Source organism: Schistocerca americana, chromosome 4 (assembly GCF_021461395.2).
Source record: "Schistocerca americana isolate TAMUIC-IGC-003095 chromosome 4, iqSchAmer2.1, whole genome shotgun sequence".
Taxonomy (NCBI): domain Eukaryota; kingdom Metazoa; phylum Arthropoda; class Insecta; order Orthoptera; family Acrididae; genus Schistocerca; species Schistocerca americana.
The window spans coordinates 253,533,316-253,556,482 of record NC_060122.1 but is presented as its reverse complement, the minus strand read 5'-3'; the positions used below and the strand labels follow the sequence as shown (position 1 = coordinate 253,556,482).

General features: G+C 39.7%; 1 protein-coding gene across 1 annotated transcript in view; it reads left to right on the top strand.

Moving 5' to 3' along the window:
* LOC124613388 (follicle-stimulating hormone receptor-like) overlaps positions 1–23,167 on the top strand; it is a 233,223-nt gene that overhangs the window by 130,626 nt on the left and 79,430 nt on the right. Inside the window, exon 7 of the mRNA XM_047142091.1 lies at positions 17,364–17,456. Coding sequence (XP_046998047.1) covers positions 17,364–17,456 — 93 coding nt within the window. The remainder of the gene's footprint in view (positions 1–17,363; positions 17,457–23,167) is intronic.

The following is a 23,167-nucleotide window of genomic DNA, read 5'->3' as shown; positions in this document are numbered from 1 at the left end:
ATTCACTGCTCGTAGCAGGAAAAAAAGGGCGAAAGCCATAATACCTGGTCTATAAATCAGTGTAATTTTGTCGGACGAGTCTTGTTGCACAAGGTTTCCAACTTACAGTCGAGTTTACTTCCCAAGAGTGTAACACAGAGGAGGTACGATGACGATATAGGCAGCCATAACGTGTCATTCCGTGGACTCCATGGTTGCGCTGCAAAGTCGTATTACTGTCAAAAATTATGTGAGCATTTTGCCTGATAAAGTCTGTCAAGTGGTACAGTGTTTGTTCCCTAAAGGTAATGCTGTGTTGCAAGACGGCAGGGCCCCTGGTCACACTATAGTCTGGAGTGCTACTGACCCTTTGTGGTCTACTTTGAAGAAACAATTGCTTGATAGCTACCCGTTTCCATTGTCGTTACCTGAAATTGCCGCTATTTTGCAGGAAGAATGGTATAATGTTCCTTTCAACAACATACAGGACCTGTATGTACCCATTCCGAGACTACTGGAAGTTGTTTCCAATGCCAGTGGGTTTCCTGCACCATATTAGTCGTAGTAATGTGTTGTGTTTTTGGTGTTTCCAATTTTTGTCCACTCCAAGTATCATACCAGAACTAAATTAAAAATAGTTTTTATCTCCCATTTACGACCAAAGTTTTCGTGAGGTTTTCCTTCGCTGTAAAGCAAATGTCGGGGTTGCAAATACTCTCCTAAACGTTCCCAGTTAGGACTCTCTACGTCCCACTACCTGCTCTTGGCTGAAAAGGCCCTCACTCTACAACCTGTTTACCGCTCAAATAGCTTTTTCGTCCTTTACTTTGTAGAGAATGAATGCTATTAAAAAATAAAATAAAATAAATAGTTTTTGATGTTGCCGAGCAACAGTCATACGATAATTTTTAAATGAACACGCCGCCATTTGTCTGTATTTTTGTTTATTTAATTACGACCAGGATTTCGGACTTTTATGCCATTTTCAAGTAACTGAGTTTATGCCACTAACATATTTTGCAAGTAATCAAGCTCATAATTGGCCATGAATTAAGAAAAATATAGCTCCACATCAAATGCCGGATGTAATATCATCAGTTTGTAAAAAGATCGATAGCTAATAGTGGGAGCACGTCATAAATAATAAATAGTAAAACTGTTTTCATTAGATTCACTATGTGATCAACAGTATCCGTACACCCCCAAAACCATACCTTTTTCATATTACATTCGTTTGGCTGCCACTTACTGCCAGGTACTCCGTATCAGCGATCTCAGAAGTCAGACATCGTGAGAGAGCAGAATGGGGCGCTCCGCGGAACTCACGGACTTCGAACGTAGTCAGGTGATTGGGTGTCACTTGTGACATGCGTCTGTACGCAAGATTTCCACAGTCCTAAACATCCCTAGGTCCACTGTTTCCGATGTGATAGTGAAGTGGAAACTTGAAGGGACACGTACAACACAAAAGCGTACAGGCCGACCTTGTCTATTGACTAACAGAGACCGCCGACAGTTGAAGAGGGTCATAATGTGTAATAGGCAGACATCTATCCAGACCATCACACAAAAATTCCAAACTGCATCAGGATCTACTGCAAGTACTATGACAGTTAGCGGGGAGGGAGAAAACTTGGATTTCAAGGTCGAACGGCTGCTCATAACCCACACATCACGCTGGTAAATGCCAAAGGAAGCCTCGTTTGGTGTAAGTAGCGTGAACATTGGACTATTGAACAGTGGAAAAACGTTGTGTGGAGTGACGAATCACGGTACACAAGGTGGTGATCCGACGGCAGGGCGTGGGTATCGCGAATGCCCGGTGAAAGTTTTCTGTCAGCGAGTGTAGTGCCAACAGTAAAATTCAGAGGCGGTGGTGTTATGGTGCGATCGTGTTTTTCGTGGAGGAGGCTTGCACCCCTTGTTGGTTTACGTGGCACTACCACAGCACAGGCCTACACTGATGTTTTAAAGACGTTCTTGCTTCCCACAGTTGAAGACCAATTCGGGGATGGCGATTGCATCTTTCAACACAATCGAGCACCCGTTCATAATGCACTGCCTATGGCGGAGTGGTTACGCGACAATAACAGCCCTGTAATGGACTAGCCTGCACAGGGTCCTGAACTGAATCCTACAGAACACCTTTGGGATGTTTTGGAACGCCGACTTCGTGCCAGGCCTCACCGGCTGACATCGATACCTTTCCTCACAGCAACACTCCGTGAAGAATGGGCTGCCATTCCCCAAGAAACCTTCCAGCATCTGATTGAACGTATGCCTGCGACAGTGAAAGCTGTCATCAAGTCTAAGGGTTGGCCAACACCATATTGAATTCTAGCATTACCGCTGGAGGATGCCACGAACTTGTAAATCATTTTCAGCCAGGTGTCCGGATACTTGTGATCTCATAACGACGTGCTCCAACAATTATCAGCTGATCTTTTTACAAAATGATGATTTTACATCTGACATTTCGTGGGGAGCGAATATTTTTCTTAATTTGTGGCCAATTTTTAGTTTGACGTTCTGCAAAATATATTAATGACATAATCTCAATCACTCGTAAATGAAAAAAAAGCCGAGACCCAGTTCATAATTAAGTAAACAACAATACCGTCAAATGGCGTTGGGTCTATTTAAAAAAATAATGTGAGTATGCAACAACAATTTGTTAAACATGTTTAATTTCTGGTGGTCATGAAGTTATGTGCACCGTATATTAATATATGCAGATACTGAAATCGAGAAGTGTAATGCGAGATTCAATAAAAGAATGAACAAAGAACGTACAAATAATTTTGTAACAAAAATTATCGCGTAACGTGCGCTATATTAAATATATGGTGGAATTATGGTACTTTGTAAAAGTCTCCACAAAAACAAAAGGCCACTCACGCCTGGGTAGCTGGAAATGACAGGTGATAAAGCGCTCCTTTCTGAAAGGTCGTTAAGAAATAATTTACGGGGAACGACCTTGCCATTAGTCGTCTTTGACTCCAAGAAAGCAGCTCCGTGCTTAATTTCAAGGTGGTTGTAAAGCCTCTAAATAAAGAATTTGAATTTAATTTTTGTTTTCTCTGAAATGAAAGTAATGAAAATATACCGAGAAGATTAATTTAAGAAAGGCGTAAAACAACTGAATCGCATTTAGTTGTACATAAAATCGAATACTGTGTGACAGACTCTTACGAGGATGTCTTATTTTCATATTGCGTAATATGTTGAGACTTGTCAGCAGCTGAGAAACTGACACTGGTTGCCACACTGGTTGTTACACTGGTCCAGACAGGTGTCACCAAGTTTGTTACCATTCTGTACGTTGTGGGCTTCAGCTTCGAGGTTTTTGTTCGTCTCTTTCGTTTGAGTGGATAACGGGTGATAAGAGTGCTTTTAACGATGCTCTAAGTCGCTCCACATGCTTATCTCACAGTATTCAGTATATTTTGACAACCAAAGTACCTAATCTAAGATTAAGATGTGATCATCTCAGATTTGGGTAGGTTTAATACTAAAGCTGAATACACTTTCACGTCTACGTGTTACACAGACTTTTTGTGTTCTACGCTAGGCAAATTCTTACGTTACACACGACATTTACCTGAAATAATTCTGCGTGTCAGATTCACTCTAAACTCAGTCGTCTCCCTCAGTGTGCAGCTGTAACAAGCTACAAGTGGTTCTTAGAGTAAAACTTTTGTGAAAATCCCTCCCCTCTGAAATTCGGTCAACAGTGGTCTAACTGTTGAATAGCCGAATCATTCTCTATTTACACCAGTCACAGCGTTCAATAATATCTATAATATGGGCAACACAGAACAAAAAAATATTCGCTTAATATGTTCCAAAACAATAAATTACAATTAATTATTCTCAGAAAGCATTCAGTAGCGTGAAGGCCGGCCGGAGTAGCCGAGCGGTTCTAGGCGCTACAGTCTGGAACCACGCAACCGCTACGGTCGCGGGTTCGAATCCTGCCTCGGGAATGGATGTGTGTGATGTCCTTAGGTTAGTTAGGTTTAAATAGTTCTAAGTTCTAGGGGACTGATGACCTCAGATGTTAAGTCCCACAGTGCTCAGAGCCATTTGAAACATTTTTAGTAGCGTGAATAGAGGCACTCGCTGCGAAAATATGATTGACGTTTCTTCCTGAATGGTCCATACTACCACCTTTAGATGTACGTTCCTTCCCTCTGTGTGCTCATCCGTGTTTCCTATCGAAATATTTCAGTCATATTTTAAAACAACGGTATGTTTGAGATATGAATTAGCGTGCGCATGTGGATTGAGAGACAAAAAGACAGTCTTGTTTCCATCAACCACGGAGGTAGTGGTACTGCGTGGGCTCTTCTTGCACTTTCCATAATTCTGTTGATTGGAAGATTTTGTGTGATGTCTCGTATCGATGACCATTTGTAGCTTCTATGCTGTCTAGCGTACTTTGGTGTAATATCCCATCAGCATAGCATTCAGCTTAGGATATGTGATTTCTTTGTAACCAAGACTAAGTCTTTTTTCAGAGCGAGAGACTTTGTTCCACATTCAAGGAGCGGGATCGGCCTTTCATTAACTCACTCATGAATATAGATCATAGTTCACGATACTACCGGGATTAGAAATTATGTCAGGTTCCATTTGCTCTAATTTTGATGATTTTTTGAAAATCTTATGGGACTTAACTGTGCATGGGGGCTTAATTAAATACGATTGAAAATACTTTTTAGTTTTTAGTAGCTGTATGTCCGATTACGCTGTTTCTTGTAAACGGTTGGCCCTGACTAGTATTATTACGCAATCTGACTGCAACAAACAATGAAAGAAAATTTTCGTAAACACAGTTAATTAATTAAGTCCCCAGCAACTATAAAACCTACTAAACCAAAGCACAAATGTAACTGTTCTGTATGTGGAAGTGTGACTCAGTGCACATCTGGCACGGTTCTTCTTCAACAAGACAAGAATTTTAAATACCAATTTTACTGTCGTGATAAAAGAAAATTAGAAATACTATAATTGCGCAAGAAAGCAGAATTAAACTCTAATACAAGAACACACGCCAGATGCTTTGTTGACTGAACCTGTAATGACGCATTATTTAGGACACTGAAATAAAAAGAAACGGAGTTTATTACCTCATTTATATTGATGAAAATCACTCTAATCCTTACATTATATCTCACACCGGCTCTCTACTATCACATCTCAACCAGAACTCTCCAATATCACATCTCAGCAAGCACTGCCTAATAGCACATCTCAACAAACACACTCTGCTACAACATCTCAGCACAGACTACCCCGAGTCCTCGACAGGCACTGACTACCCCGAGTCCTCGACAGGCACTGACTACTACGAGCTCTCGACAAGCACTGACTACTACGAGCTCTCAACAAGCACAGACTTCTACGAGTTCTCTCCAAGCACTGTGGAGGCGGCAGAATAATACTCTTTGGCGCAATCTCTGGCGCAGTGGCTCAGTGTAGCCACCTTTCATATGCCCCTCCTCCACAGGCCAGAATTTGATGGTATTTTTGCCAGCATTGGTGGTGAAAATACCACCAAATTCGTCCACAAAAATACAGACAAAAATAAAAGATAATATTAATACCTAAATATCACATAATTAGTTAAAATTTTGGCTTTGCACTGACCTTTCAATAACCTAATATATGAAATACAGTAACCAATACAACTTCTTTTCATACATGTGACTTTACATAAGAGTTCACACAATACACAAAAAATCAGTTTATACAAATGTTCACATAAAATACTTTTAATTGTTAAAAAAAAACAAATAGTTAATAATTCCAGCCCAGCAATGGTCAACAGGTGCAAACACCAACAAGTGACATCATTTCAGCAGAAACAGTCCATCAGTTGCACCCAGCAATGTTGCGAGCAGGTGCAGATACCAACAAGTGACATCATTTCAGTAGAAGCAGTCCATCAGTTGCACCCAGCAATGTTGAGCAGGTGCAGACACCAACAAGTGACTTCATTTCAGTAGAAGCAGTTCCATTAGTGGCACCCAGCAATGTTGAGCAGGTGCAGACAGCAACAAGTGACATTATTTCAGTAGAAGCAGTTCCATCTGTGGCACCCAGCAATGTTGAGTAGGTGCAGACACCAACAAGTGACATCATTTCAGTAGAAGCAGTCCATCAGTTGCACCCAGCAATGTTGAGCAGGTGCAGACACCAACAAGTGACATCATTTCAGTAGAAGCAGTTCCATCTGTGGCACCCAGTAAAGTTGAAGAGGTACACACAGCAACAAGTCACATTAGTTCAGTAGAAGCAGTCCATCAGTGGCACCCAGCAATGTTGAGTAGGTGCAGACACCGGCAAGTGACATCATTTCAGTAGAAACAGTTCTAACAGTGGCACCCAGCAATGTTGAGTAGGTGCAGACAGCAGCAAGTGACTTCATTTCCATACAAGTAGTCCATCAGTTGCACCTAGCAATGATGAGCAGGTCCAGAGAGCAGTCCATGATATTCACTATCACCGATCACACTTCATCAGAGTATATATGCACAAATTAAACATGTCCTAGTGGCACCAATCATGTAGAAAAAGTACAAGTAACAGTCCATAATATTCACTATCACTGATCACACAGTTCATCAGCAGAAATTAATCATTCCTAAGTGTCACACATTATGTTGAAAAAGTGCAGGTAACAGTTCATAATATTTACCATCACTAATCAGACAGTTCAGGCATGAACAATAGTTTGAATGCACATACAAATGCTTTTACACTAAACATACAAATCATAACAAACACACAAATGATGTCAGATAATTTTCATATTAACTATTACAAATACTCAAATATCAGAAAACCTATAATATTTATGGGTGTCAGTGCAAGCCACAACAAACAAATAAAATAATATTTAGGAGATAGGTGGGTAGGATAAGAAAAGGAAAACACACAAAACACACTCATTCATCTTTCATCCACATTAAGTACTACTGTGTAATTGAATAGTGTTAACTGTGTAAATGCAATTCTGTCAAAATCTGATGTTCATCTTGTGTATCAAGTAGTAGTGGCAGCAATGTATAACAGTCAATAATAGTTAGTCAACGTCATAGTCATCATGTCAAGATCAATGTTTGCCAAGCCAGATCAAATGTACTGTTGTTGAACAACTGTCAGTGAGCCAAGATATGCAATTACTTCCTCTCTCCAAAAAAATGTATATACTGCTTAGTGATTTAACAAAGTGTGTGTATAGACTATCTTCCTTCTACTTTAGTGTTCTAGTCTGCTATCTTCATCCTCCTTGTTCCATAAGACCAACAAAAAAAATATGCTCCTCACTTACTTTACCTGTTATCCACCAAAACTCCAATAATCATCAGCATCACATAATCTCAATATTTCAATAATACCTCTTACGTCGATACATATAAATCTTATCATCAATATCATTTACCTTACCTCTTGTCCACAAAAACTCCAATAATCATCAACTTCATATAATCTCTATACCTCAATAATACCTCTTCAATACGTCGATACATATGAACCTTATTGCCAATATCATCTCACTTCCAACACAACTCTTTCCTCTAGTCAGTCTCCTCGAACAAGTAAAGATAAAATTCTAGTGCAAACTTCAGTTCATCCTCCCATACAATCTGAAGACACATTGTCAACACACAACCTCTGTGTAATCCGTCTGACCCAAACCTTCTATTCATTATGAATTATAAACAAAGAAATGCATACATGACCTCTAACAAACTTAGTTCGAATAACTCTCAGTAATTAAGTACGATTACGGAATGTGAATGATCATAATATTTCACAGTGTGTACACCACTTCAAGAATTATGGCAAACAGAAGCAAACATGTGGAGTATTTCTTGTGTCAAGTGTCACTTCCTATTTCAATTGCTCACGAAAAATGCAGTGTAATAGTTGACAATGGTCTAAACCTAGTTTTGGTATGTCATGTCGTTAGCTTCCTTCCTATTAGCATAAATTTATACAGCTTCCATAAAACCTCCAGCTCATGTGACTTCTCTGAAGTTTCTTGTACTAATGTCGTTTATGTCGAATTATAGCAGTTCATTTTCTTTTCTTAAAAATATAAGGCACTGAGCGTAAGCAAAACAAGCAATAGCGAGTAAATATACCAGTAGAGAACAGAATGTCAACAAGTGGATGCAGCACAATTCCTACAACGAGGCTCTGCCAAGCGAACAATCTATAATTAATCCAATAGTGTGACCTAAACTCTCTGTTTGTACACAGTATATCAGCATTTCTATATACCAAATTAAAGAGTAGTTATGACAACAACAGATATGTATAAATATGCAATCCATACGCATAGCAGCAAACATATGTTATCTAACATAATAAACAGGTCATTAGCATCATATCAACATAAGCAAATAAATGTTCATATGTAATCTTAATAAGTAAACATGAAGGCGCAAGCAGATAAATGACAAAGTGTAACCTACATACCTAACCACATCAGCACAGTAAATCAGGTGACAATTTTAAATTAAATAAATAAGCACAGCAGGCACATAATAAAAAAAATATGACATCAGTGAAAAAGCATAGCAGCCAAGCGATGCATAATATACACAAGTTACAACCCAGTTCATTAATAATCATTGTCAAAATCAGTTAACGTACGCAAGCACGTCGCCTCACAAGTAATTTCATAGAACATGAAATTAGCACAAATTATGAATCACGTAATTGCGAGCAGCAAATTACGTCTAAAGTACGTACCCAAGTGGAAATATGTAAAAAATAAACTCAATTAATAGCTACCTTTTTAGTTTATTAGTTTCTTCTTCGAAATTACATTCTTCCTGAAAATTTCTCGATAGGAAGTCGTCTTAACGTCGGAGACACACAGAATTTACCTGAAGTTCTTAAATATTTTATAGAACCGTATCCTGAAAAATACTGAATGTTAATAACATAATTCATCAAGTCACTATAGCTTTATACTGAATTTAATCGGAGAAATTAAACTGTGTATTTGTTTACGGCTGTCAGTGCATTCGCACTGAGCGCTCGATCAGCTGTAGGCGCGTGACGTAGGAAGCAATTGTTAGCGGTCAACGACTGCCTTGTGCGGCGCGCAGACTTGACTGTTGCTTTGAGTATGTGCCGCCGCCAAAACACAGCGCGGTATCCTTGTACTCTCCGCATGTTTACATCTAGCTGTTGGTTTCTCAAAAGTATGTCATTCCACAAAAATTTTGACGTTTGATATATGATGTATTCCCTTAGAGCGTCGTGATTAAGAGTTTCTACTTCAACAGTGTTATCATGTATAATTTTGCGAATTCTGTATGGACCGTTATAAAGCAGAAAAAATTTGCGACACAAGCCTTTTCCTTTGTGAGACAAACGGTGGGACTTAATTAACACCTTCTGACCAACTGACAAGATTTTTAAACGACCAGGACGCTTAGCTGATTTCTCTCTTCTAGCAGCCGCAGTTGCAATATTTCGTAGAGCCAGGCTGACAACTTCAGAATGCCGTAGTTTCCGTGTAGGCGGAAAAGGAACGATTTCAGAAATACGATTTGTCGGTGCTTTGTTTTTTAATATCAGTAAAGGCGGTAAGGAAGTTGAATCATTAGGGAGTTCATTCAGAATGTTTTGAAAAATATGAAGATACTGATCCCAAGTTCTGTGATTCTGATGACAATAAAGACGACACAATTTATTGATTTCCTTCATCCATCTCTCTGAAGCGTTAGATTGAGGGTGAAAAAGTGAAATGAAAATTGGTTTAATTTTACGACGCTGTAGAGTACGAAGCCAAATTTTAGAACGAAACTGTGATCCATTATCTGATATAACCTTATCAACATGACCAACTTCTTTAAGAAAATGTTTGATAAAAGCGTTAGATACTGAACGAGCTGTTGCTTTGCGTAAAGGTGTAAAACACACATATTTTGACGTCAACTCCACTGCTACGAAAATGTACGCAAAACCATTAGTAGAACGAACCACTGGACCGAACAAATCAACTGCAGCCATCTCCTTTAATTTCGCTGGAATGATAGGAAACAACGGTGCTCTGTGAGAAACTGTAGGCGGCTTAGCCTTTTGACATAATTTGCATTTGGCAAGAACAGATCGAATACGTTTTTCCATATTACTGAAGTAGCAATTTTCTCGTAATTTATGAAAGCATTTTCTGGGACCAAAGTGTGCATAACTGAAATGCGTATACCAAATCAGCTTATTAACCCACTCATCAGGAATAAAAACTAACCAAACATAGTTGTCGACCGGTTTCGTTTAAAAAGAATGTCATTGCGGACTAAATAATGCTGTCTAATCGCTACGTTTTCCTTTCTCCTCCACTTCTCCTTAATGTCCTTCCAGATTGGATCCTTATTTTGCTCCTTAGCGATGTCCTGGAGCGAAGACGAAATAAAGTTCTCAAACGCAACACCTTGAATATACATCAAACAATAATTGTTTTCCTTGCAGTCCTCTTCTGCACTTTGTTTCAAACCCATAGGTGCACGTGATAAAGCATCAGCAACAATATTTGAAGAACCCTGTATGTAATCAATACTAAAATCAAATTCCTGTAGGTACAACGCCCATCGTGACAATCTGCCTTGAGTTAATTTTGTTGACATAAGAAATTCCAGAGCTCGATGATCGGTGTAAACCTTAGTATGTCTGCCAAACAAAAATGTGCGAAATTTTGTGAAAGCCCAAACAACAGCCAAAGCTTCAAGTTCCGTAATCGAATAATTCTTTTCTGATTTAGAAGGAACACGACTTCCAAATGCAATAGTCTTTTGTACTACAACGCCGTTTTCTTCTATCTCTTGAAATAAATGTGCACCTAGGCCTTTGTATGATGAGTCCGTCGCCAAACAAAAATCTTTGGATAAATTCGGATGTGAAAGAAGTGGAGCAGCAACTAAAGCATCACGAAGCTGTTCAAATTCTGACGGAGCTTCCTCATCCCAACACCAATTAGAATTCTTTCCAGATAGTTCACATAAACGAGGTGTGGCCAAATCGTCCAATCTAACAAAGCGTCGAAGAAAATTACAGACACCAAGGAAACTACGAACATCACGTTTTGTGGTAGGAACAGCATAGTTACGAATAGCGTCTAGTTTTTCTGGATCAGGGAGAATACCTTCTGTAGAAATAATGTGACCGAGAAATTTCACCTGAGAACGACCAAATTCAGATTTTTCTAAGTTCACTGTAATGCCAACTCTTGCAAAAATACGTAATAATGAATCCAAAATTTTGTTATGCTCACTCCAAGAATGTTTAGCAATAAGAATATCGTCAACATATGAAGTAATATTGTCACGAAGATAAACAGGTAAAATTTCGTTTAAATTACGAATGAATGCTGCTGAAGATACAGTAAGTCCAAACGGTAATTTAAGAAGCTGGTAACAGTTACCAAAGGCTAAAAATGCAGTATATTTTCTACAATCAGGGTGGAGTTCTATTTGCCAAAAACTTGCGCGCATATCAATCGTGGATAAAACTTTAATTCCATGGAAATGTTGAAGAAGTTCATCTAAATTTTGTGGACGGTCAGTTTCAGGAATGATGATGTTATTTATCTGTCTGGAATCCAGAACCAAACGAATTGACCCATCCTTTTTAAGAACAACGTGTAATGGGCTAGTATAAGGACTGACTGCAGGCTCAATAATGCCCTGATCTAACATGTACTGAAGTTCATTCTTAACCTTGTCTCTGTAAGCCAAAGGAATAGCGTACGTTTTCCCCCGAAATGGTGTGCGTTCCTTTACTTTAAATAAATATTGTAGGCCTTGTATAGTTCCTGTATGATGACTAAATACTGTAGCATGTGAAGTCAAAATGTGGTGCAGCTCTTCTCTTGCAACGTCATCTGGCACTTCAGCTTTCTTAACCTTCTCATTAATTAATTCTTCGCTATTAATTATATCATCCATCGCGTCTCTGTATCTATTGTCATTGTCATGAATAAACATAGTGTCGTCATAATGCTCAACGAAAACATCAGAAGTAAGAAACCTTAAACATTTTGTATCTGACTCAGATCTTGTTAAACACTCGAAAAATTTCAAACATTTCGGCATTCCGGCAACAGTCAAATTTACACTTCCTTCTTTAAAGTTCAAAATTGCCTTATGTGCGTTAAGAAACTCCATACCTAATATAATTTGGGTACTGAGTAATGGAACAATAACAAAATTAGCAGAAAATTTGTATCCTTGACAAATGAAATTTAAGTTGGTCTGTTGTTTGACTTCCACACTTTTTCCAGAAATCGCTCCTCGAATTGTAGTTTTAGAAATAGGTTAACACAGGACAGGCAATAGTTCTTTCACATATCCGAAAAACTGATTCACTAATGACATTCAGTGGGCTCCCAGAATCTAAAACTGCAGTGAACTTATTCTTACCCACACATACTTCAATAACAGGATGTAAAAACGCGTCTACATTATTTTCCTTTTCGTCTAACAAAATGTCTCTCATGTCTTCCAGGCGTACGTAGTGTAAAGTCGTAGTGTCATTACTTTCTGAACCGTCTATATTGCTGCCAGAAGCCGAAGCTGCAAGTCATTGTCGATTGTTTGCGTCACGTCTTTGATTATTCGCGTCATTTCGCGGATCAATTTCTACTATTTGCACTTGTCTTTCTGAAGTTCTGTCACGTGGAGGATGCCAATTAGGTCCCTCCTGTCTGTTAGATGCAAATTCTTGGTTTTGTCTGTTATTAAAATTTCTGTTTTCCTGTCTGTCTGCATAACTACTTCTTGTGTAATTTCGACTGTCACTTCTGAAATTATTGTTGTATCTACTACCCTGATTATTTCTGTAGTATGAATTCCTATTACTGTATGAATAATTTCTGTCCTGATGATACCGATTACTGTTTCCGTATGATTGATCATTCCGGTACGAATTACCGTTGTTATAATTGTCTGTGTAATTTCTGTTAGAACGTCTGTTATTGTCATAAGGCTGGTATCTATTGTCCTGTCTGTTACGTCTGTCATTCTCAAAATTACCCATATAACGCCCGTTCCGATCACTATCCCTTTTCTCTGAAAATCTATTGTAATTACTGTTACTGAAGAAGTTACAGGAAGTCCCGTCGTCGTTGTCATACTCAAGTTCTTGCAACAAAGTCTTAAAGGTCTCGATGTCGTCTTTACATCTTCCGGCTAAAGCAATTTGTCTTATGGATTGTGGCAGCTTAGTTAAACAAATGCGAATTAATTCAGTCGGGCTATAAGGGTTGGAAAGGAACTGATTCTTTCGAATCATGTCTTCAAAATATTCTCCTGGCGTGCGGAACTCAGACTGTTTAAAATTACGCTGCATAATCAGACTATGTTTGACTCTGTCTTGTGTGTTTTCGGACCAATATGCCGATAGAAATGCATGATAAAAATCATTTAGATTATTACAATCTCTAATGAGTGCGCGCATCCGCGTCGCCGGTTCGTTTTCTAAATATCCACACATAAATTCCAGTTTGTGACTTGGTGGCCAATTTGGTGGGAGTGCGTACATAAATCGATCTAACCATGAACATGGATGTATGTCATTCTTAGAATTGCGGAAGATCTTAAATTTCCGAACAGTCAAAAAGTGTTTATAGTCAAAGTTTTCGCCTCGTGGCGACAAAGACCTACCGCGTCTGTCCCAGTCCCAATGACGATTATTGTATAGTTCGCGCGCCTGGCGCTCTCTTGTCGCATCCCGTAAATGAAACAAATTATTTTCTTCAAACCCCTCTGATATCTGTGATTCCAAATTTCTTTTGCTGTCTTTTCCTACAATTTCGCCTTCGATCTGTTTGACTTGCTTTCGTAATGCCTCAACTTCCCTTTTAACGCGTTCATTAAATTTTCCCTGATTTTCAACATGTTTATTTATGTTCTGGTACTCTTCGGTTTCTGCGAATGGTAATGGAGCTGTATCATCCGAATCTCTGTCCCCATGTAAACTAAGATTTGTCAATTTATCTGATATCTCCTCAACTCTTTCCGATAAATCACCTATTTTTTCTTTCTGTTTATTTACGTCTTCCGTAAGTGTCGCGACTCGGGTTTCAGTATTGACACATTTGGTAGTTAACTGTTCATATTGTTGTGTTAGATTATTTATTCTGTCATTTGGTACGGATTCCTCGATTCTCTCAAATATTTCTTTCTTATCGTTTGCACGTTGTAAATTTAACTCTGAAAATTTCTGTACTATCACGCGATCTCTTTCTTCCTGTTCTCTATCCTGTTCCCTTTGTCTAATCTCTACTGCAATTAATCTATTATTGTGAGAATTCAAAATCGGTTGTACTTCTTCTCTGATTTCTTTCTTTAATTCATCTTTCGTGTTTTTGAAGCATGTCCCTATTCGTGAGTCTAACCGTGTTTCCATTGTTTCCATCTCTGTTTCCAAACGTGTTGCCACTGTTTTTAATTCAGATCCCAAAGTTCCCATCTCTGTTTTAATTGTTCCAATCTCTGTTTTAAATTCAGATCGAAACTGCTCCATTGTTCCCCTATCTGTTTTTAATTCAGATCGTAATTGTGATCCCAGTGAGTCTAACCGTTTTTCCATTGTTCCCATTTGTGAGTCTAACCGTGTTTTTAATTCTGATCCCAAATTTAATATTACACCCATCAACTGCTCCATGTTAAATGGTTCAGAATTCTTTTCGCCCCTAACATTTCCCGCAAAACTAACTTCCTTCTGCATAGCCATAAGGCTATCTGTGTTCGATACTATTCCAGAATCTTCTGTCGTTAATCTCGGATTCTGTGAATTTTCTGACTGAGAAATATTTTGAAATGGTTCCGGACTATTTTCCCGACTTATTACATTGTTTTCCACTTCATTATCCATCATACTGTTTTCCTCTGTTGGCGAGTTCGCCATGTTAACAATTTCGTCATTCTCACTATCCATCATTTTCGCCTTTTTCATTGATCGCGTAATCATTTACAAAACATAAAAAATTCGTCACTGTTCGAAAATCACACACAATGACTCCTCATCTTCAACAATACCATTCACACGAAATATTTCCCTCAAACACGATTAATCGAACAATTGAAATAATTGCACTAAATTGTCAAACGCGTATACAAGACAACAAATCAAATTCTGAGAAAAAATACCATTAGAAGAATGACAATTACCAAATCTACACATGCAAAATAGACTACAATTACTAAACTCCAGATTACTACAACAATACTACTGTCTACTATTTTTACAATCAGAAGAATCAAAGGGACGATCCGAAGCAGCGGTCGCCACGTGCATGGGGGCTTAATTAAATATGATTGAAAATACTTTTTAGTTTTTAGTAGCTGTATGTCCGATTACGCTGTTTCTTGTAAACGGTTGGCCCTGACTAGTATTATTACGCAATCTGACTGCAACAAACAATGAAAGAAAATTTTCGTAAACACAGTTAATTAATTAAGTCCCCAGCAACTATAAAACCTACTAAACCAAAGCACAAATGTAACTGTTCTGTATGTGGAAGTGTGACTCAACGCACATCTGGCACGGTTCTTCTTCAACAAGACAAGAATTTTAAATACCAATTTTACTGTCGTGATAAAAGAAAATTAGAAATACTATAATTGCGCAAGAAAGCAGAATTAAACTCTAATACAAGAACACACGCCAGATGCTTTGTTGACTGAACCTGTAATGACGCATTATTTAGGACACTGAAATAAAAAGAAACGGAGTTTATTACCTCATTTATATTGATGAAAATCACTCTAATCCTTACATTATATCTCACACCGGCTCTCTACTATCACATCTCAACCAGAACTCTCCAATATCACATCTCAGCAAGCACTGCCTAATAGCACATCTCAACAAACACACTCTGCTACAACATCTCAGCACAGACTACCCCGAGTCCTCGACAGGCACTGACTACCCCGAGTCCTCGACAGGCACTGACTACTACGAGCTCTCGACAAGCACTGACTACTACGAGCTCTCAACAAGCACAGACTTCTACGAGTTCTCTCCAAGCACTGTGGAGGCGGCAGAATAATACTCTTTGGCGCAATCTCTGGCGCAGTGGCTCAGTGTAGCCACCTTTCAACTGCTAAGGTCATCAGTCCCTACGCTTACACACTACTTAATCTAACTTATCCTAAGGAGAAACACACATACACCCATACCCGAGGGAGGACTCGAACCTCCACCGGGACCAATTTAGATGATCTGTGGTAGTTGTGTCCCACGTGATCCCACGCAGGACAGCTGCAATTTCATTGACGAGCTATCGTGATGGTTTTCTCGTATAACAATAATTAATCCAATTTCTGAGTAATTATTCCTCATCCCAAAGCCGCTTATAATTTATCATGATGTCCTGATCATGTCTCATGAGCTTATTTACTTTTTATTTAATGTAATAACTGACGTGAGCACACACAACTGAATACGTTCAACCATCACTGGAATCATAATTTAGGCAAGCTTTCATCGACTTTCTTGGCATACATATTACAGCAGGTATAAGGTAGGACTGAGCTGGTCAGAACTTCGAGACACGTGTTTGAGTGTGACTACTGTGATTGCCTTTTTCAAGAAGATGTGGATTCTACATCTCCATTGCACGCACCTTCTCTACAAGAGCGGATGCACTGTACTTTCAGGTTGTGTCATTAAATTTGTGTGTATTGCGCGTAATTTTGTATTACTTAAACAAATCTTCAGGATCCCCAATATTCATTATCGCGCTGTGAAGGTCTTTCCTATCTCCGAACATCTTATAAGGGAAGGCAGATCTTGTCAATATCTACTAGCTGGCCAAATTTTGAGTGCGAAGGAGATTAATTTTCAGGCCATCGATAGAGAAGTCATATCAGTTTCGTGCTCGAAATAAATTTAAAAGGGATAGCAGGCTTTCAAGCCTTATGAGACTTCCTCTAAAAACATCCAATTTTTTAGTCGTTTCCAGTGATGAGTTGTAATTGAAAATTAAATAAAGTGTTCTGCTGGGCACAATGTCCTCAACCGAGTGAAATACGTGATCACAAATTCCGCGGCGTTCTTTGTAATAAGAATCTCTTTCAAAATCCTTTAAGAAGATGAACGCCATCCACCTGTCCGCCCTCACCGATAATCTCGACGAATTCGTAAACAAACAGAGGAATCGCAGTTTTGCACGCGTCCTAATCCAAACGCATATAAAAAGATGCGCTGATAAGATTCACGAATCAGCGTTACATTTGGAAAGAACAGAAACTTATAACCATTATGAATGAAATGCTGCAAGAAGCAAAACAGCACAGATCGAGGTAGAATTATTAGCCCAACTGAAAAACAAAATATTTTTTCTGTTTCAGAACATCCGCGTAGCGCTGCTGACATACCCTTACCATTGCTGTGCATTCCAGTTCCCTGGGACTCACGACCCTGCTGCTCATCACAGACATGAGGTAAATATAAGTCATTATCTGTGACGTATTACTTGCACGATCATTTGTGATACACTAGGTCAAGCAAAACTAACTAAAAGTGGAAGATAAATAATTAGAAAAATACTGTATGTAGCCTGACGCTGTTATCATGATATTACATAGAAAAACATAGGATGTGTTTTGTAAGTACTGAAAACGTCCGTTGTTTTTCAAAGGCAAATAGCACTACAGTATCCCTCAGCGTGTTCTCCGCTGCTATATTGTAGAGTTTAGTGAATTGAGTGAATTAAGTTGTACTAGGAATAGTATGTAAATTAGTTTAGCAGGGATTAGAACACAACTACAAATACTGAATATTCTGACTGTCATCAGTCATGACAGTTATCACCTGATAAGTCTCTGATAGCTATACGGAACTGAAACAGAAATTTGCTCTGGCTGACAGGAGAAACGAAGCACTCACAGGAAGTGGATGAAACGAAATGAAACTTCGCGGGTTGAGAGGAGAGGGTACGTGATGTTGCTGTAACAATTACAATATCGAGTCACCTTCACAAAGAACTTGACAACATGAGTCCACTTACCAACAGTATGTTGCACCCCCACTTGCCTGACGTGCGTGCATGACATGATTTGGTTGCGAAGGGTGTCATAAAGCCGTTGTATCCTTTCTTGAGGCCAACGTACCGACAACTGTTGTAAATCGTCCCTGATATCGTGGATAAAGAGGAGAGACGTTCAGTAGCTCAGTACGGGCTTTTGTTGAAGTTTCGAGAACGTACCTTCACCGAGGACTCAAGCAGTATATTGCTCCGTCCTACGTATATCTCGCGAAGAGACCATGAGGATAAAATCAGAGAGATTAGAGCCCACACAGAGGCATACCGACAATCCTTTCCACGAACAATACGAGACTGGAATGGAAGGGAGAACCGATAGAGGTACTCAAGGTACCCTCCGCCACACACCGTCAGGTGGCTTGCGGAGTATGGATGTAGATGTAGATATAGATGTAGATGTAGATGCTGGTAATGGCGCCGAGTGACGTCCGACATAGTCCCACACATGATCTGTCGGGAACAGCTAAGGGGATCTTGGTGGCTAGATGAATAAACATCACGCATATATATATATATATGGGCTGTATATATATTACCACGACCAATCCAGAGAGTAAAGTAAGTGCGGTTGAGTTGTTCCCTACGGCGTCTGGTAAAATGTGAAGCGGGTCCGTCATGCTCGAAGTACATTGGCATAAGGAACGTCCTCAAGGTGTCCAAGAAACGAATTTTCCGAAAATTGCAAGTAATTCCGTCGTTCAGCGATTTGACCTACCAACATGTCACCAATCAAGCCGCACCAAATAGTGATCGGAAAACGAATTTGAAAATTGGTTTCTACTGTAGCATGTAGAATTTCCTGCGACCATCGATGATTATTACATGTATTGTTGACTTTATTACTTGTAACCGTGGCTTCATCAGTGAGTAGCAGTATCAGTGGGAGCAAATGACGATCGTCATTTAACCAGTGACAGAATTCAAGTCATGTGGCATTATCGCCAGTTGAAGATTGTTATCACGGGTACAATTTTTCCGCAAGTAATGTTCGCAATACACGTCTTGGGACACTGATGTGTGCAGAAAGTTTCCGTATGCTTGTAGTAGGACAACGCAGCACCATGTCAACAACGTGTTACTGTTCCTGCACAGTTCAGAAGAAAAACGCGAACTTGGAAGGATACCTATTCATTGCAGTGTGCTGAAAATTCTGGTAAGCGCTCTACGATCAGGAATTTAACATATCGAAAAGCGCCGACGTTATTCTTAGACGGCAGCAGGAGCACTATCATCACAGGAGCCGTAAACATACACTATGTCTGCATATTTTTCATTAGTGTAAAAGTGTGGCGTTTTAGCCAGCGCGTGTACAAACACAGTTAACCGACGTTTCTCATTCATACACTCTTATTCCCTCGCACTACTTCACTCACAACACACCATGGAGAACTGCGCATTGAAGATGTTGAAAACAACGAGTTAGACTGGGATAGAATAAAACGTTAAAGAAGTTGGATGGGTAAGACATATACGTGCTTGCCACTAGCTCAAAAACAAACCTACGTTAAATGTGTTTTCTCTGAAATCTTTTGGAATAGGACACATGTCCAGATTAGGTGGATATGTGCTTTTAATGATCGTCCCTGTCATGTCCCTGAATATTTACCATTCCTCTTGAGACGTACTGTATATCCTGTCGCCATGTAACTACGTTCAGAAGACTGCCATATACGACAACTAGCTTGGAAAAAGAGCGCCGCAAATAGTCAGAACACTGAAGCTTCTTCTGGAAAATTGGTGCATGAGTGATGTACCGGGACTCGAACCTGGGACACACACTGCGTTGCAGAGTGGAAAATTCATTCTGGAATCAGGAAACTGTCTGCGTTTGATGTTGATAAATTCACGGCTTCACGAATAGTATAACTGTTTCAATTGGAAAAAAACGAAAATTATCGTCTTGTATTATCGTCCGCTAGGTCATTAATGGTTCCGTGCCTCTTCCTACAGACAGGATATACGCTTAATAAACACCAACAGCCATCTTGAAAACGTCATTTCCGACACTCGCACACAGAAACGCACTTGCGAACAAACTGATAAGTTCGGAATGGACCGCTTTATGCCGCCGAGGACCACAGACCACTGACCTAGGAAACACGCTCCGCAATACCGCCTCCATCCCAGAGAGCACAAGGCTGGGCTCCATCACCCATGGCGGCTTAAAGCTGACTCCCCGTTCTCCACCTCCAAAAACAGCTGCACGAATTTTCTGTAACATTCAGGATTTTAGGCCAGTCAGACATAAGAACATATTTGAAACATATCCATTGGCCATTACTAGTGGTCTCTAGCAACAGTAGGATCTGGAAACACCGGACATCCTCGAGAAATCACTCATCCTTGAAAACCGCCTAGTCGGTCACATGATCACCCACTTATGAGACTTACTTTGAAAACAATCTTAAGAAAATGTTCAAATGTGTGTGGATTCCTAAGGGACCAAGTTATTGATGTCATCGGTCCCTAGACTTACTCACTACTTAAACTAACTAATGCTAAGAACAACACACACACCCATGCCCGAGGGAGGGGCTGCACAATCCGTGACAGGGCGCCTGAAACCACGCGGCCACTCCGCGATTGAAAACAATCTTATCAAGTCTAAAGTCTTCAACACAATTTAACAGTTGTTAAGTAATGTTACATACATACATATATAAGTTATAATGCTTATTGACGTTATAAGGTTTTCTTTAAAATCATATGAAATTTTTTCTAGAAAGTCAGTAAAAATTTCCCCGTATTTAGGAATCTATCAGAACGAAATCAATGTGTTTTGGTACACAATTTGATAAACCACGATTACAAATATAGAAGGAACACAATTTTGATGTTTTCCGTTGCTGGATTTTTACGGCTTTCCTAATATCTGCGAAAATGCACCAATTTTTATGTCTTTTCTCTCAAATAAATTCCTTAATATTGAATTAAATTAAAATTCTTTCCATAGAATCATAGAATGTTTCACTATAGTAGTGACTATTTGAGTACAAAATGTAAGTAGTCTAAGGTGTTTGTAAGGTACATAAAATTTCCGAAATGTAGGTTACGGGAAACCTAAATCAAAGATTTGACAGTGTTTTTGTAAGTGCTTACCTTCCGTGGGTGAACTAATGCAAACCACATCCATACTCCTCTTTATCCGCAAGCAGTCTTTTCTTTGGTTGTCTAGGCTAATCGCCGCTCGGGATCAGCCGAGCGGTCTCAGACGCTGCAGTCATGGACTGTGCGGCTGGTCCCGGCGGAGGTTCGAGTCCTCCCTCGGGCAGGGGTGTGAGTGTTTGTCATTAGGATAATTTAGGTTAAGTAGTGTGTAAGCTTAGGGACTGATGACCGTAGCAGTTAGGTTCCATAAGATTTCACACACATTTGAACATCTAGGATAATCTGATTTCCAGACTGAACAGCCATAGTGTCAGCTGCGGCAATTCTCCTGTAATCGATTTCCTTCAGTATCGACAGTGTGCATGAGCCTGGATTAAATAATAGCCTGTAGATTTCGTAGCCTGCCAAGATCATTAAAGTGTAGTATTACACTTTACTGGTACCGGGCATGCTGTAGACTGTAATATAGATCTACACACAACTTTCGTAAGCTTTACTTCGCTGTAACAACTTGTAAACAAACGCCATAAACCAAAGAATACAATATCAATGACAGTGATGCTATTTCACATCCTTCTTTATGTACTACACAAACATTGCCCGCATGGCGATTACAAAAACTAGAAGAAAACAAAGCAGGAATACATAACGTAAGTAAATACAGAACAAGAAAGGGGCGTGGCCACGTGCAAGCTTTTGTCAGTTATTATTTTTATCACACTTGAGAGTGGAATTAGAACGTAATATTTAGAAATTGAAATACTACGTAGTAAATGAAGAACCAATAACATTTTTTTTCTCTTTCGTTCACGTACGTCCCCTCTTAAGGGAAGACTGGCGCATTGTCTGGAAGGTGGAGAAGGGCGCCGCCCACCGACTCCGCAAAACCGGCCTTGGCGATCGTTGCAGCGCTTGGCACGAGCACACAAACGCGCTCAGGGAATGTGTAGCAAGTGGTACACGCGCTAACAGGAAACAATGTTGTGTCTTTAAAGCGCGGTATGGCATTGGCCACCAGTAGAAAATGACTGAAATGAGCTGCAGTGGACTTCATGAAACGAAAAGGGAACAGTAATGTAAATAAAGCTGATGTTTTGCAGAGCGCGACCACTGCTCTCACAATATCGACTGTGAAATTAGTAACGCAAATGCTGCACAGGCATGCATTTGCACTTCCATTAAGCGAAATGTGAATTATTTGTCGGAAATAGATTTTCGAGGCATATCACAGTCTTTTCTGCAGGTAGAATAACCTGAACGGCCGATACATGATGTGTATGCGAAATCCATTTCAATCAATTTCTGTAAATGTAAAATTTCGTAGCAATTCTCGGCAGGATGGATCTCGTGTGCCTATAATCCACTGCTTCGAAACACAGCTCAGTCTGGAAATTAATTACAGAATACACTCCACATCTGCAGGAACTCTTGCTTCCTTTTGGCATGAGGGTGCTTTTCACCATAGCTGTGAGTTACACACGAGACCTCAGTCGACTTATAACATCGCAATGACTGATGGGAGAACAGAGTAGTATCCGTTGAATTGGTCTTCACGAAACGAACTTTCGTCTCGGTAAGAAAACACGCTTCAGCTTAACGAAATTTCTAGCTGCTGCTAAAAATGGGAAATTGAGGGAGCTTAACGTCATTATTCATTTAGAGAAAAATTTACACCGTTCCGAGAAAACCCCGACTGATCAACAGGATTGTTATAACTAACCTGCCAATACTTGAGCCAGTGTAGACGCAAAACTGTTTACCGTGCGAGTACGCAACTTTGTAGGAATTATGTTCCAACTGTGGGTTGCAGGAGTTTCGTTGTTAGTAGTGCTTGTTTCATGACTTGCTGTTAGGCGACGGTGCTGGTAGGGCGCCGTAGTATTGATACACACCCATCGGTGTGCATTGCAGTTGTAGCCAACTTGGATCTGGACGAGGTGAGCAGGGCTTTGCTCGTAAGGCTGTTTCATCAAAAGAACAGCATTAGTGCTGCTCCTCTTC